At 38.0% G+C, this 27270-nt stretch overlaps 2 protein-coding genes and 1 long non-coding RNA gene across 12 annotated transcripts in view; 1 reads left to right on the forward strand and 2 right to left on the reverse strand.

Moving 5' to 3' along the window:
• The window catches only part of LOC103008831 (phospholipid-transporting ATPase ABCA1-like), an 8259-nt gene extending 3668 nt beyond the window's left edge, over positions 1-4591 (reverse strand). Inside the window, exons 1-2 of one of the 2 annotated variants that reach the window (XR_009008616.1) lie at positions 4317-4591; positions 588-777 (exon numbers count right to left, since the gene is read on the reverse strand). Coding sequence is in view for 1 of the 2 variants with exons in the window: in XM_007178280.2 (XP_007178342.2) it covers positions 588-777; positions 888-946 (249 nt within the window). In the remaining variant the exon portion in view is untranslated. Of the gene's footprint in view, positions 1-587; positions 778-887; positions 1194-4316 lie in introns of those variants that run through there. The other variant, XM_007178280.2, reaches the window with a different exon arrangement.
• On the forward strand, positions 4587-16489 carry LOC103005819 (protein NipSnap homolog 3A). 5 transcript variants are annotated; one of them, XR_009008615.1, is made up of 7 exons: positions 4587-4758; positions 7519-7729; positions 9570-9728; positions 11187-11336; positions 13787-13869; positions 14718-14764; positions 15046-15132. XR_009008615.1 is itself a non-coding variant. In XM_007178274.3 (7 exons), the coding sequence occupies exons 1-7, from the start codon at positions 4699-4701 to the stop codon at positions 15244-15246; spliced, it is 738 nt and encodes a 245-aa protein (XP_007178336.1). In that variant the 5' UTR covers positions 4588-4698; the 3' UTR covers positions 15247-16489. The 5 variants fall into 5 exon arrangements, 4 of the variants coding, with proteins under 4 accessions (XP_007178337.1, XP_007178336.1, XP_007178335.1 ...); XM_007178274.3 differs by lacking the exon at positions 13787-13869 and adding an exon at positions 15223-16489 and having other exon boundaries at positions 4588-4758; XM_007178273.3 differs by lacking the exons at positions 13787-13869; positions 14718-14764 and adding an exon at positions 15223-16489 and having other exon boundaries at positions 4591-4758.
• Positions 11330-23927, reverse strand: LOC130708425 (uncharacterized). Of its 5 annotated transcripts, none has more exons than XR_009008618.1 (4): positions 23777-23927; positions 18850-18907; positions 17030-17386; positions 11330-12430 (listed from the first exon to the last, which is right to left on the reverse strand). It is a non-coding gene; the product is annotated as an uncharacterized LOC130708425 (long non-coding RNA). The 5 variants fall into 5 exon arrangements; XR_009008619.1 differs by having other exon boundaries at positions 17277-17386; positions 23736-23927; XR_009008621.1 differs by having other exon boundaries at positions 11330-12334; positions 23736-23927.
• Between the last annotated feature and the right edge of the window lie 3343 nt (positions 23928-27270).

The raw sequence follows: 27270 nt of genomic DNA on the forward strand, positions 1-27270 counted from the left end.
AAATTCCTTCTCCTCACCCTGCAACCTGGATGCTGATAAGGCAGCAGAGAGACAGCAAAAGCAAGCCTCTTCCTGAAATCATTCTCAGAAAAAATGGCTCAGAACTGTTTCCCACACTCAGAGTTTCAGAGGATGTCAGGGTTGTAAGGCCCACAGAAGTTTTATGGGCAAGCCTCCCTAATTCAGTGGTGAGGAAACAGGCCTAGGGACTCAGCGTGACCTGTCCAAGGTCACCAGCTCATCTGTGGCAGAGGCAGAGATGAAGCTGGGCTTGTCACAGTCTGTCCTGTGACACCAGAGAGTCCACAGTGTGCCTTCCACAGCTCATTGATCCAGAGTGTTGTATTCTGGTTGTACCTCGAACCAGTAAGGAAACTAGGCTGACTTCAAAAGAGAGAAGGAGGCTAAGCTCCCTCAGATACAGGAACAATGTGCTCCAAGCCCCCTCCTCTCAAAACTCACATGCTTTTCCCTATGACAAGAATCAAGACTGAAAGAGACCCTCCTGACATGGCATGTCACCCATTCCTTCTCCCCAAGCCCACCCTGCACCCCACCTGAACGGTCACACCCTGAAAGTGACTCACTTGTGGAGGAGGCAGCCCCCCAGCCCCCAGGGGACACACGGGCAGCATCTTCTTGATTTTGTCGCTGCTACATTGGCAGGCAGGGGAGGGGTTCTCCATCGTCCAGTTCCCGTTTCGGAAGAGGTCCGTGATGGTCTTGGGGACTGGGGTGGTGGTCCACTCTTCCTCCGCCACCGAGCAGGGCATGTCTCTGCAAAGGGACGTCAAAGGTAGGATCACCCAAGAGGGCCTGGCCTCTCCTATTGCCTCAGAGCACAGAACCAATCAATAACAACTGCAAACATGCATCTATCCCCTCACCTTTTGGTTATTTGATGCCCCTCTCCCCGCTGCCATAGGCTTGTAAGCTGCAGACTCATTTTACGGTTAGGGGTAATGGAACACAAAGAGGGCCTAAATACTCATATACTGAACTCAAGTCAATCCAGTCGACCGCCCATGTCTTCACTCAACAAACATTCACTGAGCAGCTACTATATGCCAGACACTGTTCTGCATATTTGAGAGTCTGGGTGAATACGAAAAAGTCCCTACCTTCAAGGAGTTTGCAATCCTATAGAGAAATTTGACAGTAAACAAATAATTATATCACTTAGCCAAAAATAAAGCAGTGCATGAGGAGAAGAGTGACTACGCTCCCTGAGAAGGTGATAACTTCTTCCAAGGCATAAACGATTAGGAAAAACAAGCCAGGAAAAGATTTGGAGAGAAAGAACACTATGAGCAAAGGCAATAGAAAGTGTAGGTACAAAGTCCCACAAAAGAAATGAGCTTTTATGTTTAAGGAACAACAGGAAGGCAGTGGGGCTGGAATGTGATGAGCTACGAGGGAGAGTGATGGGAGATGAGGAGGAGAGGGAGGCAGGAGTCATAGGACATAGGCCTGGGAAGGAGTCTGCATTTTATGCTCAATGTGCTGAAACTTGGTGGAGAGTGTCAGGATTCACTTTATGTTTCAAAATGAGTAGAGAATTGGGAGGGGTGCAGTTAGTAGGGGTCAGAGTTTTTGGTACATGAAGAGCTAGGTTGTTTGCAAGCACCCCAGGTGACCAAAGACAAGGCCTTTATGCCTGACTTGAGTTCTAAATTACTGTGTAACCATCAACAAGTCACTTGCCCTCTTGGAGCTTATTTTCACCATTAGCAAAATAAAAGTGTAAATTTACTTCTCTCAACAAAGTATTTCTAGTGTCCCTTTCATTTTCAAAATTATACAATTTAATGCATTTATTTCTGAGAAATTTATCCTTAAAAAAGTGAAAGATTCCAATGATGCCCCTGGTTCTAATATTCTGGGGATTCAGTGCAGAAATTAATCTGAGTGATTAATTCTATGGGAAAGTACTATAATGAGATTCTCTCATTTAATTATTCTTACAACCCTAGGTAGTAGTTTAATTATCACCAATAACAAACAAGGTAACAGAGGCTCAGAGAAACTGAGTAACTTACCCAAGGTTACACAGTCAATAAGTACCAGAACCGGAATTCAAATCCAGGCCTGTATGCTCCAAACTCATATTCTTTATATCACTCACATAGTCTGTCGAGAAGATTCTATGCAGACTCCTTCCCTTGATTTTATAGAGAGACAGAGAAGTCACATACAAAGAAGCAGGAATCAGCATGCCATGAATTTCTTACTAGAAGCTATAATACAATGGAGAATTGCCTTTGAAATTATAAGGAAAAATTATTTCCAATGTAGAATTTTATGCCCAACCAACATATGAATCAAGAGGTTTGGTAGAATAAAACATTTTTTGAAATTCAAGTCTCAAAAAAAAAAAGCTACCAAATCCTGGCAACAGGAGGTCCAACACAAGGCAAACGAGATCCCCCAGGATATCAGTGAGAGGAGATCCCAGAATTACTACCATGCTGTCTTAAAAAACAATTAGCCCACACTGGAGCAAGAGAACAAAGGACCCCCGAAAGATAATGCCAGAAGATGAAACTGATAAGCTGATTAATGGGTTTAATCATATTGAGAGGAAATTTATTTAGGCAAAGAATTTGGTGATTAATAAGTGATGGGTATAATGAAAATAATAGAAACAAATGAAAAAGAAATAGTCACTCTCCTATTGATTAAGATAATAGGTTTAAGCCACAAAACAGTGGCTTAAGCTAGAAAAATTTTCTCTTGTAAAAAAGAAGTCCAGAGATAGGCAGTTCAGGGCTCCTAGTATGGTGCTCCATGGTGTCAGAACCTAGGCTGCTTCTCTCTTGTTCTGCCATCTTCAGCATGTGGTTTCTACCTCATAGTCCAAGAACTCAAGCCATTACTCCACATTCCAGCAAGTAGAAATAAGAAAGAAACAAAGAGGGCAAGAACCGCTCCTGCACTGCTTTAAGACCACTTAGAGTAGGTCATAAATGCATTAACACATCCCACTGGCCAGGAGTTAGTCACATGGCTGCACCAAGCTGCAAGGGTTCTATTGCTAATTTTCAAAAAGGGTGTGGTGGGAGAAGAATGGCTATTGGGAAATAGCTAGCAGTCTCTGCTACCTCCCTCCAGCACTTTCTATTCTCCATATCCTACTTGTTTTTACTCATTGTATTTATTAAGCCTTGACATATTTTTCCTTCATTTGTTTTTGTTCCGCTAACCTAGAAGCTCCAAGAGAGCACAAACTTTGACTTTTGTTCACCTCTACACCCCAGTTTTCGGAAAAGTGCCTGAAGCATAAAGGAGTTTAATTAGTATGGGTTGAATGAGGGAATCAATTGTTAATTCAAGGGGGGAAAAGCCTCAGAAAATAAATTTAAACATAAAGATCCAGTCCAGGTACAGATGATGCTTTTTTGTCTTGCTTGGTTAGAAATGGATGCCCATCAACTAGAAAAACTGACTCATCCCCCTCTGGAATTACTAACTTCAAAAAGCCTCCCTTCCTCTCAACAGATGATTCAAAAGTCTTTGCAAAGGCACAACCAATACAACCACAGACAATAGCCTTGTAATAATTCCCTAGTCTTAACAGTATAAGCAATATTACTTCAATGTATGCATGAATGTAATGATTGTGTAATTGGATTTAATGTGTGTATTTATATGTTTGGAAGGTAATGTAATTAGTAATTATGTAAACATCAATATAATCAAATTAATAACATTACAATTAACTATTCTTAATGTAAGCATTATCAGATGCAGGAAAGGAAGTGTATTTTGGGGTAGTGGTATGTAACAGACCTAAATCCTCATTTTCCAAGCAACAGACACTATCTATAACTGAAAATATCAAGAAACACCAGAAAATGCATATAATGACATTTACATAATAATAAACAAGCTCTACAAGCAACAACTGAAAATGTTTAAAGTAACTACTCTGGGGACCAATTTCAGGAATAAGAAGGACAAGATCAGAGGTCTGCTGTTTTGCTTTTAAGGCTTAAAAACTGTTTGATTCAAACTATATATATTTAAATTCGAATTTTCGAATCTAGTTCGGGGCCCCCATTCCTCTGAGCTCCTGAAAAATACAATCTATACCATTATTAGGAGCCTTACAAGGTCATACTGGGGGTGGCAATAGGGAGAGAAAATGCACTTAATGAACAAAAGGGAAGAATCACTAGTCTTTGGCTACACGTGAATCACCCGACTAAAACTGACCGCTGCAAACACGTCCGCGATTTAAAATGCAAAGCATGACACACACACGCATCCATACTGCCTTCCCAATGGTCATACACACTCTCATTCTACACACGAACTTTTACTGATTGTATGCAAGAGCTCTTGGAGATGAGGCGATGTGTCCAGACAGGTGGCACAGGAACGACCTCAGCATTCAGCTAATTCTAATATCACTTTTGACGATGGGGGTGAGAACGTTTGGGGAAACAAAGGAGCCAGGAAGGGTCAGAGGTCACACCAAAGGCGTCTGAGACCGGCCCCGGGCGTACGCCTTACGCACTGAACTCCCCGGCCGCGCCCCAACCCCGGGCGTGAGGCGGAGCTGACCCGCGGATCCCCGCCCCGAGCCTGCGTCCGGCAGTTGTGCAGGCGGCGCTCCCTGCTAGTCGGGAAGCCAGAGGAGGAGGAGTTTAAGGAAGAATCCCGGCCGCTGTCCTTCTCAGCGGTCGAAGCCGCGCCATGCTTGCCCTCGGAAAGAGCCTGACTAAGGCTCTGGCCGCTCGGACCCTGGCGCCTCAGGTACCCGCCCCGGGGACGCGTCCAAAATGATCCCTGGGAGAAGGGAGGGGAGGGGAGGGGCACCACCCGGCTCGCGCTCCCTGACCTGGGAGCCTTGTGCTGCTGCCTTCTTGTAGAGCAAGTCCCAGCACCTGGAAGCGAGGACCCTGGAGCGCGCAGGAGAAAGGGTGCCCTTAGGGGAAGACCGGCGGCCTGTGTCGCCTACGGCCGGCTCGGGAACAACCGTGGACGGGGGGCTTTTCTAGCCTGGGTGCCCGGCGGCCTTGAGGCCACCCCTGAAGCGCCAGCTGCTGCGTTCTTGCCGCCCCGCGCCTTTGGGCTCGCCACGCTGGTCCCTGTGCCACGCGCTCGTCCAGCCTATTCTATTGACTTTTGACAAGCCACAAGCCCCTCTAGACTGAAGGGTGAAGGAGAAAAAGGTCAACCTGACACCAGCAAGAGAACGGGCCTCCCCCTTATACATGAAGTAAAACTTCTGAGCATTTTGCAGAGAACCTCAGAGAGGGGCCCAGGGTACAGGTGGTGCAGCATCTGCCCAGCTGCCACTGTCTCCCGCAGTCAGTGCGCAAGTCACGCAGGGTCGAGAACTTCCTAGAAAATATGATGATGACAACCTCATTAAAGTTAAATGAGAAATGATGAATTGGGAGATTGGGATTGACATATAAAAAATAATAATTAAATAAATTTAAAAAGTTAAATGAGAAATGTACAAAATAGATTTTTGTGATTCGGCCTTAACTGTCGTGGATTGTCCTATTTTGTGAATCTAAGCTAGAGACGTTTTGTTGTTGTTTTTTGATGTTTAGGTTTGTACTCCTTTCTCAAGCAATAGGACAAGAAGGGGATTTACGTAGAGACTGACTTCCTGTAAAGACTAAAGAGGAGCCATAATGGCCCTATCACTCAAGATTAGCAATACAGCCTTTATACTGATTCTCTCTACTGGGGCAGGGCCAAAATTATTCCTTACAACTTTATTCTGAACTTTGACTTTACTAAATGTCGATCAAATGCTGTCTTATAGGTGACTTGGAAGTTATTGCTGCTGAAAATGAGCCCTGACATGAATATAAGGGAGCTTGAAGTACTCATGATTCTTCTCCCAGCACAGTTCTAGTTTCTGCCCTACAACAAAAATCACCTCCCCCGAGCACACACATACTTATCTCAACTGCTGTTTCACCGTTCCCTGGGCTTCCTTTGTTATTTGTTTCTTTCTCTTGTGAAAGATAACAAAATTATGTGCCTTGACCACATACTTGTTTCCAAGTATCAATACAAATTCCTGAAAAATCAACTAAAAAAGCAACTGTTACAAATACCCCACTGGCTCATTTTCTGATATATTTTATTTATAATACTTATTAAACTAGTATACCAGGCAGTTGTTTATTTGTGTAATATTGTCTTATTAGAATTTGGTTAAAATGACACAAAAAAACATGTCCACCAAAAGTAGGAGTAGCTGGCTGCAGTTGTTTTTGGTGGGAATACCTGCTTTCATTGTAAGCTTAGACACTTGGGCAATAGGAATATAACTCATAGGGGACATGAGGGGAATGAACTCAAGTAGATAATTATAAATATGACATTATGCACAATGAAATCACATATATAGGCAACTGTGTGTTATAACCAAAAATATGTCAGAGAAAGGAGCCTACTGGTTTCATTTGACATATAAGCTGGTCAACATAAGCCCCAAATTCGTCCATAGCTTTGTTTGTACCAACATTTGTATTAGATAATTCTGATTAATCAGCTTCAGGAATTGGCACATGATATCCAAAACTGCAATAACATGAAATTGTAAACACAAATGCCATATGAGTGTGTGTTTATACACGTATGCATATACGTATTTACATACACACACATCTACATTCAGAGGGGATAATTTCTGGCAGGTAATTTCCTACCTAAAGTTAAGTTCACTAAGTCTCAGAAGATTAAACACAGCAAAAATGTATATAGTGACCATACCTCTAATACAAAAAGAACTAATGGTTCTTAAGGGATATTTCCATCAACTTAGTATAATTGGATGGATTAAATGCCCTTCTTCACACTGCATCTATAATTAAACCTAATAATGATTCAGACAGTTCTGACCTGTTGATTTTTCCTTTATAGAATTCATACAGTCTACCACCATGTTATAGTGCAATTTAATAGATTATGGATTCCCTTTAGCATTAGTTACATTCCAGTTCTATTATTTACCAGTGATGTACTTCATTGAATTTGGAAAATACTTTGACCTGAATTGAAACTTACATTTTTTAAAAAAACCTAAAGAAGTTTTTTCTGCAAGTAAACGTATTTCCATCATTCCTGCCAGAACACCTGTATATTTTATAAAGTTCATTTAAATATATAACTGTAACACATACAGTATTGACTAAAGATAGAATATTGGATAAATAAGGTAAACCATTTGTAATTAATTAGAATCCTAGTTGTAGTTCTTGGATAAAGGACTCTCATTAAGACCCTAGTGCCTTCTTATGATTAACTTTTCATGAAAAGGTGGCTAAGGGACCCCTGCTAGGAAGCAGTATTTGTATATTCAGCACACTTAAGAGTACTTATCTTTATTGACATCTCTCAGCAAATTCTAAGGAGAGATGACAACAGAGGTACAAACATGGAGTATGAGTCTAATGAGTGTCCCTTCTTTGCAGATTCAGATTTGGTTGTAACATATTATAAGCCTTAAGGTCCCCAAATACTTAAATTTGCCTTATGTTTCTTCAGGTGTGTTCATCTTTTGCTACAGGCCCCAGACAATACGATGGAACATTCTATGAGTTTCGTACTTATTGCGTTAAACCTTCAAAGATGAATGAGTTTCTGGAAAATATTAAGAAAAACATACATCTTCAGACAGCTCACTCTGAATTGGTTGGATCCTGGAGTATAGAATTTGGAGGCAGGATTGATAAAGTGTTTCATATTTGGAAGTATGGTATGATTTTTCCAGCTTAAGTATTCAGTATAGATTTTCACTCTTTTGAATGTTACAGTACACTTACCTCTTGGGTCTATGTTACTATAAATACACACAGGTTAAATTCAACTTTTAAAGAGAGGAACAACAAATACAACAACAACAAAAAATGAATTCAGTGATTACTCCTCCCACTGGTACCTCTAACAACTTTTGCCCAAATTCCTATGTATCATCATTGGGAAAGTGTGACATCTCATATTTCAAATCATGAAATTGTGAACTAGCCTTTAATGCTCAGAAAGAACATAGAATGGTTTATTGTATAGATAATTTATGAAAAATTTAAAGCATTGATGCAAGAGCCCAAGTGGGTAAAGATAATAAAAGGGAGAGTTATTTTTTCTTACTGTTGAATCTGCAACTGGATATCAGGATTTTAGTAGAAACAATTCAATATTTCTAATTTAGTTTAGTTGAGGTTCATGGGGTAATAGTTAACTTCCAGGCCTCACCCAACTCAGACTGAATAATTTGTTAAATTTAGGGAACCACTTTTGTTTTTGTACCCCAAGGTTTCAGGGAATTCACTATCATTACACTGTTCTAGGGAAGTGAAGGCAAAGGAATTAGAATTCTCCCCATATTGAAGTTGACTTACTGCTGGTTTAGTAGACAACGAAGAACAGGTTACAGGAATCCCCAGATTGTTACTCCAGTGTCCAATCTTTCTGAAGTCCACATAGGACTTGATGATATCCAGAGAACTTTTAGTAATTTCATTTAGTGTCTGGTCATCAAGTTAAGAGTCATTAATAGTGTCCAAAGTTAATATTCATCACATACTTTATTGTGAAAAGTGCTCATTCTATATTTAACATGGCCATAGTTTAGAGGATTTCCCTGTTGTAATAGGACAAACCCCATTAAAACACAATTTATGCTTTAATGTGCAACAAGGAGAATTATGTCCCGTTAAGAAAATTACTAGTAAGATCATGATATAACTTACTTAAGCTCTAAGATAGATGTTATTCCTTATCTCTAGCATAAACCATAGAAAACTCTTTTACCATTAACCTTAGGCCCTAATAATAAATATAGTACTAGGCCTATACGTTATTAAATGTATATACCTGTTTGGGTAACAGAAGAGAAACAGTACTGGGTAAAAAGAATGGGTGTCAATAAGTAAGAGAATTAGCACTGTTTCTTTGGAAGCTGTTTGTTCAAAGAGGCTGAAAAAGCAAATCTTAATTTCATTTATGTTAAATTTAATTCAGTTGTACCTTGACCTGACTACCCACCACCAGCACTACCGAAGAAACAGTCTTTCTCTAAACTAACACTATAACTTAAATGCCTCAAATAATAAGAATAAATAATATATACGGAGTACTCACTTGGTGCCAAACATTGTTCTAAGCTCCCTTCATATACCAATTCTTTTAATCCTCACAACAGCCCTGGAGGTAGCTACTATATCATTATCCCTATTTCACAGAAAAAGAGACAGGCACAGAATGATCCAATAACTTACCTAAGTCTCACAACTACCTGCTAAATGGTAGCACCTATAAAGCCCGTTATTATATGACATCATTGGTTGTTTACGTTGCCGCTCCCCTTTTAGACCATGAGCAACTAACTACATATGTTGGTATCTCTAGTGATATAACACATTGTCCTTATGTGGCCTCAATAAACATTTGCTAAATTGAATGAAACCCAGAAAAAGTACAGGTGATTTTATTTTTTTATTGATGTATAGTTGATGTACAATATTACATATGTTAAAGGTGTACAGGTGATTTTAAATCAAACAATTTTATTTTTCTTACTCCCGTTATTCCCATAGACAATTTTGCTCAGCAAACTGAAGTTCGGAAAGCCTTGGCCAATGATAAGGAATGGCGAGAACAATTACTCATTCCAATTTTGGGTCTTACTGATAAACAAGAGAGTGAAATTACTTATCTGGTGCCATGGTGCAAATTAGAAAAACCTCCCAAAGACGGTAAGTTCGTCTCTCTAAATTACATTGAATTTTAATGGAGAACATACTGAAGATTTTAAGCTATAAAAACTAAAGTTCCATAGGAAAACATAATCCTTTGTTTTATATCGGAATATATTGTGATTATAGAGATAAAAATGAATTTGAGCTCTTTGCTTACAATTAAAACAATGAGCCTTAAATAATGAAATTTTTTCCAATTTGGGAAAACTGTTAAAGTTTAGGTATGAATATGAAATACATGGGAAGAAAGGTTGAGAAGTTGGGGATCTGGAACACAGAACACATGTATAGGTAGGTAAAGGATAATGTATGATATTTTCTCATAATTTAGTATTTTTTTTTACACAAATTACAGTTAATCTAAAAACAGTAAGTGTATCTTTGCTTGTAAAACTGGGGGGAATGGATTAAACTGTTAAGCTGAATTACTGTAGTTTTTTGTTTTCCTCTTATTTCTCAGTTTGAAAGTAATTATTAAAATTTATCTTCTTGCTGATTTCACTTTCTTACTGACTTAAGGGAAATATTTACCTCAACCTAATTGTAAACAAAAGGCAGACTTTTTAAAAGCATAAACTAATTTTTCTTTCCCCCATAATCTCAACTTCGTAGTGTATCTTAGATGACAAGAGATTTGAAATGTCTTATTTGGATCCTATCCACCAGGACCTCCCCTCGGCCTTCAGCACTGTCTACGTGAACTTAGTGGCTCCTAGAACAGTGTCACATCTTGGTTATCTGCCTCTGTTGTTTATAATTCTTTAGTTGCTTTGTACTTTTTTTCCTTTTACTTCTCAAATCTACTTGTTCCCTAGTTTCTTTTTTTCTACCTGCTCCATACTTCTGACCAGAAGGTAAACTGATTTTCAAGTGTTTACCTGGATATTTAGGAATAATAAAACCACCTTCTTCATTTTTTTTCCCCTCAAAATCTCACATATCACTTTGGGTCCTTTGTTTGCTGGCTGTTCCTGTTAGAAATGGAAACCTGTAAGGGGAAATTATACAAACAAAAAAGTGTTTCCTCTCAGAACTGGAAAGAAGGAAATATATGAGATCAGAAAATACTTTTCTTATTCATTTCTTACCTAGAATTAGACTCAGGCAGCTCAAAAATCCTAATCCTATCATAAATTCTCAATATTTGTTTAAATAACTAATTTTATAATAAGATTAAAAATCGTTCAGATAAGAGCTTAATATAGCTTTCTTTTTCTTTGTTCTCTATGATAAGCTTAATAACTCACCCTTAAACATGGAGAAAGAGTTTCTAAACATAAAAGCTAGGAAAAATGCAAGAAATGCAAAGAAATCATAAATATGTATACATAAACATTTTTATGTGTGATCCTCCAAATCTGTATATGTAGATTAGCCTTCCACTGGAACCACACTAACCTGATGAGAAATTTCTTGAATATCTTTTATAAAGTAATTATTTTCTCTCTATTCCAGGAGTCTACGAGCTGGTAACTTTTCAGATGAAACCTGGTGGGCCAGCTCTGTGGGGTGACGCATTTAGAAGAGCAATTAATGCCCATGTCGACCTAGGCTACTCAAAACTAGTTGGCGTTTTCCACACAGAATATGGAGCACTCAACAGAGGTATAGTTGTCCATTTCTTCTATGAAATTTAAAGTGTACTGGTGACCTACTAAGTTCCTCCAGTATTTTGTCACTGTTTTTGATTATGCCATATATTTAATTTTTATTGCCAAATATTTAGGGTTTTTTGTCATTTTAAGGGTTGAAAATACCTGTTTTACATACTATTTATTTAGAATGTTAACCACTTTTGAAGGCTTTTCCAAATGTTGAACTGCTGTCTTCCATGATACATCAAAATGATAAAATTAAAAAACTGCAAGGAGCCTAAGAAAAATCTGTTCATCTTGTTTTTCCTCTAAATATATTTTTATTGATTTTTAAAAATAACATTACTTGGGATAGAGTGTTTGTCTCTGAATGAAAAAGTAATACATATTTTTACAGAGACTAAATATCATGGCCATGACCAAAGGTGGAAAAAAAACATTTTCCACTACTTAGAGATAATACTGGTAACATTTTGGTCTTTCTATTCCTGTGTCATTCATATATATGTAGGTGAATGTATATATGTGTATACATATATATTCATATTCATATATATGCTAGAAATAATGCATATGCATGATTAATGACTTCCTAACACTCCACTGAGAGTAACATATGGCAGACAGATAGATAGTACATATATTTATTTAATAAACACCTATTTGAGGCTTTTAACATTAAATTTGAAAGTTACTGCAATCTGAATTTCACATTTTTTTTTTTTTTTTCCAGAAAGATATTTGCCACGTATTTCTTCTTTAGGTCTTTTTTTTGTTTGGTTTTGGTTTTTTTGGCTGTGTTGGGTCTTCGTTTCTGTGCGAGGGCTTTCTCTAGTTGCGGTGAGCGGGGGCCACTCTTCATCGCGGTGCGCAGGCCTCTCACCATCGCGGCCTCTCTTGTTGCGGAGCACAGGCTCCAGACGCGCAGGCTCAGTAGCTGTGGCTCACGGGCCTAGTTGCTTCGTGGCATGTGGGATCTTCCCAGACCAGGGCTCGAACCCGTGTCCCCTGCATTGGCAAGCAGATTCTCAACCACTGCGCCACCAGGGAAGCCCTTCACAGAGTTTTTTGTGGCAAACTCTAGAAAATGCATGTATAGTTCATCTGGAAGGATAAATGACCAAGAATAGCTAATTCATTACTTCCCTCTGCCTCCTCAACTTCCTTACTTGAATGTCCAGTGGACATCTCAAACCTAACATATTCAAAACTGAGCGTCTGATCTTTACCCAGAAATTTAACTTCTAGTAATATATACTAAGAAAAGAATCCGAATATACCAAAAAAAATATTTTCAAGCTGGAAAATATATGAAGAGGAGAAAAATTATGAAAATTATTAGCTGTCTATCTCATACCACATGCTAAAATAAAATTCAAATGGATTATAGATTTCAATGTAGAAGAAAAGAAGTCATAAAATTACTAAAATAAAATATAGATTTTTTTTTGGCTGTATCAGGTCTTAGTTGCGGCACGCGGGCTCTTCGTTGCAGCGCGCGGGCTTCTCTCTAGTTGTGGCGTGAGGGCTTCAGGGCCTGTGGGCTCTGTAGTTTGTGGCACGCGGGCTCTCTCATTGAGGCGAGCGAGCTCAGTAGTTGTGATACGCGGGCTTAGTTGCCCCACGGCATGTGGGATCTTAATTCCCTGACTAGGGATCGAACCCGCGTCCCCTGCATTGGAAGGTGGATTCTTTATCACTGGACCACAAGGGAGGTCCCACTAGATGCTTTTTTAAAATAATATGGATGAGAACTATATTTCTAAACCAAAACACAAATGAAAACAATGAAGGCAAAAAAATCGTGATGAATTTTTTATAAAAAGGCTCAATCTTTCTGCATGCCCCAAGACACCAGAAATGAAATTCAAAAGCAAAAAGAAATGTAAAAACATATGCAAAGGTAGATGTACAGATGACTACTAAATATATATTTAGGAAGACGTAGATTAAGACTATAAGGAGATGCCATTTTCACCAAATAAAGACATACTTATACAGATATAGTACCAGAGAAGCTGGGAAAAAATAAGTACCCCTACTGTGTAGCATATACTGGCTTAATAATTCCCCAGCACAAAATTCAGTAATATAAATGAAAAGCCTTAATTTTAGAACTATTTTTGCCAGTATTCTAGGAAATATGCATAGTTGTATAGGTGTGTTCAGTTACACAGGAAGGAAATTTGAAAGAATATAAAATATATAGTGGTCACTTGAATGATGAAAATATTTTTTAAGTGGTATTTTAATTTTTATAATGAACATATATAACTTTTATAAGAAAAAACTGAAAATGAGTGTACACACTTTTTAATCTTAAATTCATTCTCAGTGGAGAAAAGGGAATAAATAGTAATATGCTGAGTATAAATCAGTGCATCATTTCTGGACAACTTATACTATGTATACTGTACCTATATAAGATATTCCCTTTGGTTCTCTTAACTTTAATTTTAGGAGTTTACACTGAGGAAATAATGAGATCCAGACTGGTTGGGTTTGAATCCCAGCTCCACCGCTTACTAACTTTGTGACTTGGAGTGAGTTACTTAACCTTTCTGTGCCTTACATTGCTCATTGATAAAATAATCATAATCATAACCTACCACCTAGGATTCTTGTGAAGACTAAATGAGTTAATACATGCAAAACGCTTAGAGCCAGGCCTAGAACATAGGAAGCACCCAATAAATGTAAGTAGTGATTTGTCTTTGACATTGTTATTTTTATAAATATACATGATAGGTGCTGCTCTAAGGAAGTTTTTGTCAGCATTGTTTATGATAAGGAAACTTTAGAAACAATGTAGTATGACCCTATGTATATAATATACTTGTAATACACAAACAGACACACATATATATCATATATATCATGTGTCTAATATAAGCATAAACATATATGCTGTGTGCCTATAAATACATAAAAATATAAAAATACATACATATATACATAAATATGGAAAAGATACACCAGAATAGCAAAGTGATGAATTCTGGGTGGTAGGATTAGAAACTATTCCTGCTTTCTCTTTTTGTTTATTTGCATTTTCCAAAATCTATACAACCAACATGTATTACATTGTAATTATTTTTAAATTTTTAAATAATTTAAGTAAAAGAACATTTATTTCAGTATTTTGTAGAATACCACACTATTTTGAATGATATAAATAATCAACAATAAGGGGCTGGTATAAAAAGTTGTTATATCTATGGGACAGAATTCACATGTTAAAAATTAATAGCATTGTCATAGAAACTTCTCATTGTTGACTTTTTTAAATCAATTACAAAGTATAATATACAGTAAGACCCTACTTTTATATTTCTCATCTTTTAAAAGAAATACAATAAATATTAATACAGGTTTTCTCTGGGTGGTTAAGTTTCAGCTACTTTAATTTTCTTCTCTGCATCAGCCAAATATTCAGTGGTGAGCATAATTTTTTTATAATCTTGCTTTTTCAAAATAAAGTAAAATCCTTCTGTTTCTTCTTCTATAAAACCAGTTTGACTAATTAATTTATAAATTTCTCTCCCAAATCTTTGACTCCTCTGAAATCTTATCACTAACATACTTAGTGCTACCTTTTTGATAATCACTATTTTGATTTAAAGAATAGGACTTTCAGTTTCTGATTAATATTTCTGTCTTTCTTATTTGAGTAATGCCACAGTCTTTACAATCTATTTCTGGTTTATTTATTTCTGCAGTTCATGTTCTTTGGTGGAACGCGAATGCGGATAGCCGAGCAGCTGGGAGACACCAGTCTCATGAGGATCCCAGAGTTGTGGCAGCTGGTAAGCTATTTCACTAGGCACAAGTTATTCTTAGAACAAATTTCATTTAGTCAACAACTTTATATACCTTCTTATGAATTTTTTTTTCAGTTCGGGAAAGTGTCAATTACCTAGTGTCTCAGCAAAATATGCTTCTGATTCCTACATCATATCCACCACTGGAATAGTTTTCCACGGACATACAAAGCATTGCATGAACTGCCATAACATGCGTCTGTTAATGGTGCTTAAATTCTTCCAAGAGATTCTCACTTTTATTTGAAGGAGGTGGTAAGCTAATTTGCTATATCCCTTGCATTTTTTAAAAGCTACTCTCTATCCACTGTCACCACCACTTCAGGAAACAGTCTGTTCATTTTCCCCTTGGTATTTCAGTATCTGTCACACATTAAAAATAGTTGCCATGGGCTTCCCTGGTGGCGCAGTGGTTGAGAATCTGCCTGCTAATGCAGGAGACACGGGTTCGAGCCCTGGTCTGGGAAGATCCCACATGCCACGGAGCGGCTGGGCCCGTGAGCCACAGCTGCTGAGCCTGCGCGTCTGGAGCCTGTGCCCCGCAACGGGAGGGGCCGCGATAGTGAAAGGCCCGCGCACCGCGATGAAGAGCGGTCCCCGCACCGCGATGAAGAGTGGCCCCCACTTGCCGCAACTAGAGAAAGCCCTCGCACGAACCGAAGACCCAGCACAGCCAAAAATAAATAAATAAATGAATTAAATAAATAAATTTAAAATAAAAAAAAAAAAAAAAAAAATAGTTGCCATTACTACAGTATCTTGATTTTTCATTTCTTTCAGAATATCTCTTGTTCTCTATTTTGACAACCCTCTGCTTTTATACCATTTTCTTACATACAAATGATTGTTACATTTCCATACCTGTGATAGTATCGTTAAATTAGATGCATAAATTATCAACCTTTTCATCATGTCTGTTTTTCTGAGATTATAAAAGTTTTTGTTCAGTAAGGTTTTCTTTATAATACCAATTGGGATCCATAAAAAAATCCATTAAACATTTCTTTACTACAGAAAAGTACAGTATCATCTGTGTCATTTATGTTAATTATGGTTTTTACATTAATAATTAATTACTTGGAAAACAATGTTATTAGGTCCTGGTATTAAAGCACATTGATAACTCATTGGTTTATGTGCTTGCAGTATCTTCATTTACAGTTAATTTTACTAATTTTTACTTCATTTTGGATCACTGTTTAATAAAGATACTCGGTCATCTATTTGGTTTTTTTTTAATTGAAGTATAGTTGATTTACAATGTTGTGTTAGGTCATCTATTTGTTTTAATGAGATTTATAATTATGGAAATGTCTGCCCTAATAAAAGCCTGCATATACAATCTGATTCTTTTTATTGTATTTTATATTTTTATCCTCATCTCTGGAGCTATTGTTGTGTTGCCATAAGGTAATGAGACAGTAATAATGTACTGTCTTTATTGTAAATATTGTCACCTCAAGTAAATAGCCTGCAAGTAACCTTATAAGAATTTCTTCAGTACCATCACAGACATACTAGGATTTTCTTACAACTTTAGTTTTTATTTTAGTTGAGTGCCTCAGCCTTCTTAAACTAGATTTGGCACTTCCAAGCTCTCCTGGTAGCTTGTACTTACTTACAGCTATGTTATTTCATGTTTCTAACATACTGCAAAAACAATAAATTATGAATTAGCTATCTATGGGAAAACTGAAAAACAGGAAGCACAGTCACCTCTCACTTACCTGGTCCTCAGGAATCTGAAGGACAGATGAGTTCCTAGTAAGGCAAAGAACACCCTGACTCTGAAGGCTAAAATCTATCAGACATGTTAGAAGCATTGGTTTTGAGTTTTAACTAAGAGTCTTCCACCTCAGTTTTTTGAAAAGTTGTCACTTACTTAGGGAATGAGGTGGTGATGGTATGAATTGCAGTCTGTGTGGACGGATTTCCTCTGGCATGAGATCAGCCGTGTGCTTAAGGCCATGTTGGTCACATGAAAGTGTACAACTGGGTCTGCCTTTTCCTCTTTCATTCATCTTTGAACTAGGTAGAACATTTCCTGGTGATGGCCAGGGGCTCTTTCATCCATCCAATCCAGAGCCCTGATGGAGGTTTATAAAGCAGCGGCAGACCAGCGTTCTTACCATGTCCTAGACAGAACTGGAGAGCCAGTAGAATGATGGGCTTCACTCCGCTGATGAACTACAGGTGCTTCCATTTGCTGACGCACCACTGGACCAGGAACACGACAAAGCTGGCCGGGACAGAGGACATTGCAGAGATGACACAGATGGACGTAATTATGTCCACTAACATGTTCTTCTTGCAAAGAGAAAGTCAGTGAGAATCTGAGGGTTCACTGATGCAACTGAGGACTCAATCAAGGCAGACACACACATGCACACACGCAATATATGAAGAATAGCCCAGGGAAAAATACCTCTTCAATAAATAAAATAAAATTATTTTATTCAGAGTTAAAACATCATTGAGGTGAAAAAACTGACAGTGCAAATGCAAAATTGATTTCTCTGAGTTCATGAAAAAGTCTGGTACCAAAATGAAACTATTGAAAGAGGTCTGAGAAGGAATTTCCTAGCAGTCCAGTGGTTAGGACTCTGCACTTCCACTGCAGGGGGCCTCGGTTCAAACCCTGGTCGGGGAAGGCCCGGCCCAAAAATAAATAAATAGATAAATGGAATTTAATTTAATTCAATTTATTTAGTTTAATTAAAAAAAGGTCTGAGAGTAGCCTAACGGGGTTCACTTTGGTTCAGTTTTTGACATTATAAGACCAGCAGGTTGTAAATTCTCACACACAAAAAGGACTGCTTTGGTTTGAAAACTTAATAAATGCAGAAATATTAGTGTGAAGTTACTCAAATAAGTTAAATTCTTCTGGCTGTAAGTAAACTGGAAAACAACAATGTATAGCATATTAATCTAACAGAAACAAAAATTCTAACAGATTCTTGTTATAAGAACGGTCTTATACACCCATTATACAGGGTCATATAGGATTCCTAGTGACCTATACTGATACGCTGTAGGAGATAAGCAGAAACAATAATGGCCATGCTCCACATATAGGATCTACATTTTCAAGTATTAACTGGAGCTCCGTCTTGACTAGTGTAAGATCACTAAGTGCCAGTGATGGCTTTGTATTTAAAAGTCTTAAACAATAAGCTGTTAGGTGACCATGTTTACCTGCCAACTACTCCCATGTACCAGTTACTCACTGAAACATTATTTATAAAATAAACATATGGAAACACTTAAAAATCAATAGGGAAGAAATAACAAAGTTATGGTACAAATGTCCCTTAGTATTTCAGGGGATTGGTTCCAAGACCCCAGCAGATACCAAAATCTGCCATGCTCAAGTCCGTTATAGAGAACAGTGTAGTATTTGCATCCAATCTATGCACATCCCCCTTATACTTCATCATCTCTAGAATACTTATAATACCTACTACAATGCAAATGTTATGGAAATAGCTGTACATAGAATGTAAATGCCATGTAAATAGTAGCCTGTGGGCAGCAAATTCAAGTTTTTTCCTCCTTGAACTGTCTGGAATTTTTTTTTAATGTTTTTGATCCGCAGGTGCAGAACCCGCTAAAGCAGAACCCGCAGATACAGGCCAACAGTATACTCAAACACTGGATTATTGGGGAGTATTAAAATGAATGAACCATATCTGAACAACTTACTTTGTTACCTTTGTCTCTTAGTCTCTCGGAGCTTCTTGGTTGCTGTTTTTGTTTTAATCTGTAAAATGGAAATATGAACTTCACAAAGTGAGATGAAAGAGAATACGAAAGAAAAGATTAAGTAAAAGACATTAATATACACGACAGCTCCTACATGATATCAGGCACATTAGAATCTGATATTCTCTCGTCTGCAAAATAGGTATCATTGATGTTCTCTGAAAGAGAGAGGAATAGGATATATGATTTGAGAATAATCAATGTTTATTAGGTTAAGAACGAGAAGGTCAGCGAGACAGGAATGAGGAAAGAATTAACCAACTAAATGAGGGCCTAGCTCTCATTGAAGAGGTAATCACAAACGAGACTCTAGTCACATGAATCTACCAACAGGCCTCATTCCAAAACACTCACAAGCTCAGGACCCTTATTCAATGAAATATACTTTGAAATAGAATTTATACTAAGGCAGCCTGTAAAGTTATGACTTTTCTCTATTTTCAATGTTTATTTTGTGCTGAGTGTGAACTTCCAATGACTCCAATAGAGTGGGAAAACTGGGAACTGTATTTTTTAATATCCAGTGTCTATATAAGAAGAAAATCATCTTGAGTATGAAGACTGCTTCAACTAATGTCATTAAGCTATCTTGCAAAGACAACACAGAATGATTTTCTGAAGGAATTTTCATCTGTGTAGTGCTGATTTGCTATAAACCATGTGTCTGTCAACCTTCATAAGAGATAGAGGGACATCTGAGGTTCAGTCATAAAGCGTGTATGGGAAAATCCTAGGCAATATCCTGAAGGACCTAACAAGGGGCAAAAGAGACAACAGGCCCCATGGGTTTGGACACAGCCTATCAGCCCCTTGCATTAATGCTCTGGCCCTCAATACAATGTTGAGAATAAATAAAGCATAAAAAATTATAAAGACGCTGTAAAAGCAATCCATGATGGTCAAGTAAAGCTAAAAGAGATTAAAAAGTGAATTGATTACTCAACTGATTCAAAATAAATGGTAAAGTGAACTGGTTTTAAAATCTGGCTTTAAACCCTGGATGTACCACTGAGCAGCAGTGAACCTGAGAAAATTACTTCTCTCAGAAATTCACCTTTCTCACTTGGAGATAAAGCTTAACTCACAGCGTTTGGAGGATAATTAAAACCTGTGAGAAAGTGAGTAGGAAATTGTCTCAGCACTTAGCAGTGTCTTACCTCTCTAAGTTACAGTCATGCATTTTACTCTTCACTATCTGGTAAGTACTTTCCCCTTGTAAATTCTCTCTCCCTTTCTGCTGACTAGATGCAGTTGATGATGGGGCTCTAGGGATGGCAGAGCCACAGGGTCGAGAAGCCTGGGTCCTTAATTCACCACATACAGAAGAGCTGCTTGCCAATTAGGAAAACCCATTTTAGATCTTACAGAACAAGAAATAAAATCCTACTGTGTTTGAGACATACATTTTGGTGTCTATTTGTTACAGCACTTTAGCCTATCCTATTTAATACGTTCTCGAAAGGCTGAACCACATTCAGGAATACCAGATACGGCAGAAAGTGTCAAAACTAGTCTTAAACAAATTATGTGAATGACTACCAACCAAGCACTGAGATATTCAGCATTCTACCCTCCTCAGTCATAGGAGACTGGCAGTAAGGCTTATAACTCACAGATGGACTCCTGGAAGTTTCCTCGGAGGGGTAACTAAGAGAAATGACTTACCCATGGTAGCAAATGGGGCAATTTCCCCAGTGATGAAACAGCCCAGTCAGAAAACCCTACAGTGAAGCCCACTGTTCGACAGCCGCCCCTCCAGGTACTCAAAGAGCTCTCAATTTTTTTTTTTTTTTTGTCTCTCTCCAAAATATGAACTGATAGTCAAGGATCACAAACATAAAAATATTATAGGAAAAACCCTAGTAACAAGGGAGAAAAGGAATCAAATGAGAGAAAATATAATAAAACTTGAAAGAAAAAGAAATAATGCAGGAAGAAGACCTAAAGCAATGACTAAAATAAATACCTGTAATTAATGTCCACAGATATAGAAATATTTAACCCATGAAAAAAAAAGAGAATATTATTTTTAAAAATAAAAATAAAAATGTTCTGGGGAAGGGATAAAAAAAGAGCTCTTGTAAATAAATACTGTGAAAGTAGGAGTTTAAAATTCAGTAGATAAGTTAGAAGATAAAATTGTGGTACTTAACCCCAAAAAAACCTACACCAAAAAAGTAGAGATGTAAAATAGTAGAAAAAGAAAGTGAGAAGATCAAGTGGAGGCAGAATGTTTGAAAAACATTAGTTCCAGAGATTGACAAGAGAAGGAAAAATCTCCAAGAAACACAAGCATTTTTCAGGATTGAAGAGTGTCCAGATTAAGAGGGGACACTGAGTGAGGAACAATGGATGAAAAAAGTGCCTACTCCAAGGCATGTAATTGTGAAATTTCAGAACCCCAGGGAAAACGAAAAAAACATAAAAGATTCCAAAAAGAAAGAAAAACAAGTCACATACAAAAAATTAGGAATCAGAACGCTATGAATTTCTTACTAGAAGCTATAATACACTGGAGAATTGCCTTTGAAAATATAAGGAAAAATTATTTCCAATGTAGAATTTGGATTATATACCCAACCAACATATGAATCAAGAGGGTTGACAGAATAAAACATTTTTAGAAATGCAAGTCTCAAAAGTTTAACTCCCACGCACCCTTTCCAAAATGTAGGAGTAAAAAAAAAAAAAAAAAAAAAAAAGCTATAAAATCCTGGCAACAGGAGGTCTAACACAAGGCAAATGAGACCCCCAGGATATCAGTGAGAGGAGATCCCAGAATTACTACCATGCTATATTAGAGAACAATTAGCCCACACTGGAGCAAGAAAACAAAAGACCCCCAAAAGACAATGCCAGAAGATGAAACTGACAAGCTGATTAATGGGTTTAATCATACTGAGAGGAAATTTATTCTTCTGGCAAAGAATTTGGTTAATAATAAGTGATAGGTATAATGAAAATAATAGAAACAAATGAAAAAGAGAAATAAAATAGTTACTCTCCTTTTGATTAAGATCATAGGTTTAAGCCACTAGAAAATGATTTCTCAAGTAAAAAAGGAGTTCATACAGGGCTCCTGGTATGGTGCACCACGGTGTCAGAACCTAGGCTGCTTCTCTCTTGTTGTTCTGCCATCTTCAGCATGTGGTTTCTACCTCATAGTCCAAGAACTCAAGCCATTACATCCACATTCCAGCAGGCAGAAATAAGAAAGAAACAAAGAGGGCAACAACCTAAACTGCTTTAAGACCACTTAGAGTAGGTCATAAATGCATTAACACATCCCACTGGCCAGGACTCAGTCACATGGCTGCACTAAGCTGCAAGGGTTGTATTGCTAATTTTCAAAAAAGGTGGGGTGGGAGAAGAATGGCTATTGGGAAATAGCTAGCAGTCTCTGCTACCTCCCTCCAGCACTTTCTATTCTCCATATCCTACTTGTTTTTCCTCATTGTATTTATTAATCCCTAACATATTTTTCCTTCATATGTTTCCCTGTTTCCCCTAACCTGGAAGTTCCAAGAGGACACAAACTTTGTCTTTTGTTCACCTCTGCACCCCAGTTTTTGTAAAAGTGCCTGAAGCATAAAGGAGTTTAATTAATACGGTTGAATGAGGGTATGAACTGTGAATTCTAGGGAGAAAAAGTCTAAGAAAAAAACTTAAACATAAAGATCCAGTCCAGGCACAGATGATGTTTTTTTGTCTTGCTTGGTTAGATATGGACGCCCATCAACTTGAAAAACTGACTCACTACCTCTGGAATTACTAATTTTAAAAAGCCTCCCTTCCTCTGAACAGATGATTCAAAAGTCTTTGCAAAGGCACAACCAATAAAACCACAGATGACAGCCCTCTAATAATTCCCTAGCCTTAATAGTATAAGCAATATCACTTCAGTGTGTGCATGAATGTAACTATTGTGTAATTGGGTTTAGTTATGTGTTGTGTGTGTAGTTATGTGTGTAAGAAGGTAATGTAATTAGTGATAAAGGCATAAACATCAATATAGTGTAAATTTTAACTATTTTAATGTTATTTACCAGATGAGGGAAAGGAAGTGTATTTTGGGTGAATGGTATGTTAACAGACCTATATCCTCAATTTCCAAGCAACAGATACTATCTGTAACTGAAAATATCAAGAAGCACCAGAAAGTGTATATAATTCAGAAAAAGGGAAACAAGCATTAGAAGAAACAGCTGAAAATGTTGAATGCGGTTACTCTGGGGACCAATATCAAGAATAAGAAGACAAGATCAGAAGTCTGCTGATTTGTTTGTTTAAATTTGAATTTCCATTATCTAGTTCAGGGCCCCCATTCCTCTGAGCAACTAAGAAATACTCTAACAAGGCCATGCTGGAGGTGGCGATAGGGAGAGAGAATGCACTTAATAAAGAAGAGTGAAGGCTCACTGGTCTTTAGCTACATGTAAATCACCCGAGTAAAAATTAACCCCGGCAAACACGTCCACGAGTTAAATGCAAAGCATGACAGGCACGCATCCATACTGGCTTCCCAATGGTCACACAAACTCGCATTCTACACACGAACTTTTACGAAGTGTATGCAGGTGTGCATGGAGATGAGATGAAATTAACCGACTAATGTCACAGCGGACACTGGGGGTAAGATCTCTTGAGGGAACAAAAGTGCACCGAAGGGTCAGGGCTGACACCTAACGCGCCTGACATGGGCAGGTGGTGGACGCCTCTCTGACTGGGCTGCCCGCCCCCTCTCCCCCCGCCCCGCCCCCGCCGCAGTAGGAGGAGCTGAGCCGCCCCGAGCCTGCATCTACCCTTGCGCAGGAGCTGCTCCCTACCAGTAGAGAAGCCACAGGAGAAGGAATTTAAGGAAGAATACCGGCCGCTGCCCTTCGCAGCGCTCGAAGCCGCGCCATGCTTGCCCTCCGAAGGAGCCTGACTAGGGCTCTGGCCGCTCGTACCCTGGCTCTTCGGGTACCTGCTGCTGGGACGTGCCCAAAATGTCTCCTGGGGGAGGGGAGGGAAGGGGAGGCGAGGGGACTGCTGGGAGCGCGCTGGCCGCGCATGCGCCTACAGGCTGGAGAGCCCAGGTCTGCGAGCTCGGTGCTGCCGCCCAAGTTCTAGTGCAAGTCCCAGAACCCGCAGGGCAAGGACCCCGGGACACGCTGGGGGAGGAAGGGTGCCGTTAGAGGAAGACCCACTGCCAGGGTTGCCTCCGGCCGGCTCTCGAACAGCCATGGACGGGGGGCTTTTGCAGCCTAGGTGCCAGGCAGCCGTGAGGACACCCTTGAAGCGCCAGCTGCTGCGTTCTTGCCGCCCCGCGCGATTGCTGTCGCAGCATTGGGGCCTATGCCAGGCGGTGGTCCAGCCTCTTTGATTTGTCCTTTGACAAACCCCTCCAGGCTGAAGGGGGAAGGAGAAGAAGGTCAACCAGCAGCTAGCAGCAGAACTGGCCTCCCCCTTTTTAACGAAATACGCAACCTCCCAGCATTTTGCAGACGGGGAACCTTAAACAGGGCCCCAGGGTGCCAGTGGTGAAGCATCCTCCCAGCTGCCACTGTCTCCTGAGGTCAGTGCCCAAGTCAGGCAGGTAGGGTCAGGAACCTCATAGCACATAGGATGACAACCTCATTTAAACTTAATGAGAAATGTACAAAATAGACAGTTTTAACTGACGGGAATTGGTCTAATACGCGAATCTAACCTAAAGATTTTTCTCCTTCTGTTGTTTAGGTTTGTACTCCTTTCTCAAGGGATAGGACAGGACGGGGATTTACATAGAGACTGACTTTCTGTAAAGACTAAAGAGGAGCCATAATGGCCCCATCACTCAAGATTAGCAATATAGTCTTTATCCTGATTCTCTCTACTGGGGCAGGGCCAAAATTATTCCTTACAACTTTATTCTGAACTTTGACTTTACTAAATGTCGATCAAACGCTCTCTTATAGGTGACTTGGAAGTTATTGCTGCTGAAAATGAGCCCTGACATGAATATAAGGGAGCTTGAAGTACTCATGATTCTTCTCCCAGCACAGTTCTAGTTTCTGCCCTACAACAAAAATCACCTCCCCCGAGCACACACATACTTATCTCAACTGCTGTTTCACCGTTCCCTGGGCTTCCTTTGTTATTTGTTTCTTTCTCTTGTGAAAGATAACAAAATTATGTGCCTTGACCACATACTTGTTTCCAAGTATCAATACAAATTCCTGAAAAATCAACTAAAAAAGCAACTGTTACAAATACCCCACTGGCTCATTTTCTGATATATTTTATTTATAATACTTATTAAACTAGTATACCAGGCAGTTGTTTATTTGTGTAATATTGTCTTATTAGAATTTGGTTAAAATGACACAAAAAAAACATGTCCACCAAAAGTAGGAGTAGCTGGCTGCAGTTGTTTTTGGTGGGAATACCTGCTTTCCTTGTAAGCTTAGACACTTGGGCAATGGGAATATAACTCATAGGGGACATGAGGGGAATGAACTCAAGTAGATAATTATAAATATGATATTATGCACAATGAAATCACATATATAGGCAACTGTGTGTTATAACCAAAATTATGTCAGAGAAAGGAGCCTACTGGTTTCATCTGACATATCAGCTGGTCAACATAAGCCCCAAATTTGTCCATAGCTTTGTTTGTACCAACATTTGTATTAGATAATTCTGATTAATCAGCTTCAGGAATTGGCACATGATATCCAAAACTGCAATAACATGAAATTGTAAACACAAATGCCATATGAGTGTGTGTGTATACACGTATGCATATACGTATTTGCATACACACACATTTACATTCACAGGGGAAAATTTCTGGCAGGTAATTTCCTACCTAAAGTTAAGTTCACTAAGTCTCAGAAGATTAAACACAGCAAAAATGTATATAGTGACCGTACCTCTAATACAAAAAGAACTAATGGTTCTTAAGGGATATTTCCATCAACCTTCCATTTATGTGTGTGTGTGTGTGCGTGTGTGTGTGTGTGTGTATGAATGACATGAGAAAAAGGAGACCAAAATGTCATATATTTATGTATATGTATGTACATGTACATTATGTGTGTATATGTATATTAGAAATAATTCATGTGCATGATTAACAATTACTTCCTAACACTCTAGTCAAGTATACACAGCAGACAGATAATTATACATACCTTAACTTATTTAATAAACACTTATTTGGGGCATTTAACTTTTAAAGTTGAAAGTTATTGCAGTCAGAATTTCAGAGCATTTTTTGTGGCAAACTAAAAAAATGTATGTAAAGTTTACCTGGAAGGATAAATGACTAAGAATAGCTAACAAAATAGTTGAAAGACACATTATATCCATTTGCCTCCTCAACTTCCTTAGTTGAATGTCCAGTGGACATCTCACACCTAACATATTCAAAGCGGAGCTTCTGATCTTTACCAAGAAATTTAACTTCTAATAATACATCCTAAGAAAATTATCAGAATATACAGAAAAATTTATTTTCAAATTGGAAAATATATGAAGAGGAGAAAAATTATGAAAATTATTAGATGTCCATCTCATGCCATATGCTAAAAAATAAAATTCAAATGGGTTATAGATTTCAGAGTAGAAAAAAGTTATAGAATTACTAAAATAAAATATAGATGAATTTATTTAATAATATGAATGACAACTATATGTTTTAAGCCAAAATAACAAATGAAGAACAATGAAGGAAAAACAATGAATTGATGATTTTATTATAAAAGAGCTCAATCTTTCTGCATGCCCCAAAACACTGTAAATGAAATTCAAAAACAAAGAGAAACATAAAAACTTATGCAAAGGTAGATGTACAGATGACTACTGAATATATATTAAAGAAGATGCAGATTAAGACAATAATGAGAGCCATTTTCACCTAATAAATACATACTTTTATAAATATAGTACTAAATAAGCTGGGAAAAAATAAGTACCCCTACTGTGTAGGGTGCACTGGCTTAACCTTTCCCCTCCACAAAATTTGGTGATATAAATTAAAAGCCTTAATTTTTAAATTATTTTTCCCAATATCCTAGGAAATATGCATAGTTGTATAGATGTGTTCAGTTACACAGGAAGGAAATTGGAAAGGACGTAAAACATATAGTGGTCATTTGAATGATGAAATTAATATTTATTAAGTAGTATTTTAGTTTTTATAATTGACATATCTAACTTTTATAAGAAAAAACTGAAAATGAGTATGCACATTTTTTAATCTTAAATTCATTGTCAGTGGAGAAAAGGGAAGAGTAATATGTGGAGTATAAATCAGTGCATTGTTTCTGGATGACAATTTATAATATGTACACTGTACATATGTAAGTATATATAAGATATTCCCTTTGGTTC

The sequence above is a fragment of the Balaenoptera acutorostrata genome, chromosome 6 (genome assembly GCF_949987535.1).
Source record: "Balaenoptera acutorostrata chromosome 6, mBalAcu1.1, whole genome shotgun sequence".
NCBI classification, from domain to species: domain Eukaryota; kingdom Metazoa; phylum Chordata; class Mammalia; order Artiodactyla; family Balaenopteridae; genus Balaenoptera; species Balaenoptera acutorostrata.

What these genes read in the sequence shown, in the direction of transcription:
- LOC103005819 (XM_007178273.3), top strand. Translation starts at nt 4,699, where the DNA reads ATGCTTGCCCTCGGAAAGAGCCTGACTAAGGCTCTGGCCGCTCGGACC. An exon ending in GTTTCATATTTGGAAGTATG is followed by an intron (nt 7,730 to 9,569) that starts GTATGATTTTTC and finishes TTATTCCCATAG; the next exon opens with ACAATTTTGCTCAGCAAACT. An exon ending in ATATGGAGCACTCAACAGAG is followed by an intron (nt 11,337 to 15,045) that starts GTATAGTTGTCC and finishes TTATTTCTGCAG; the next exon opens with TTCATGTTCTTTGGTGGAAC.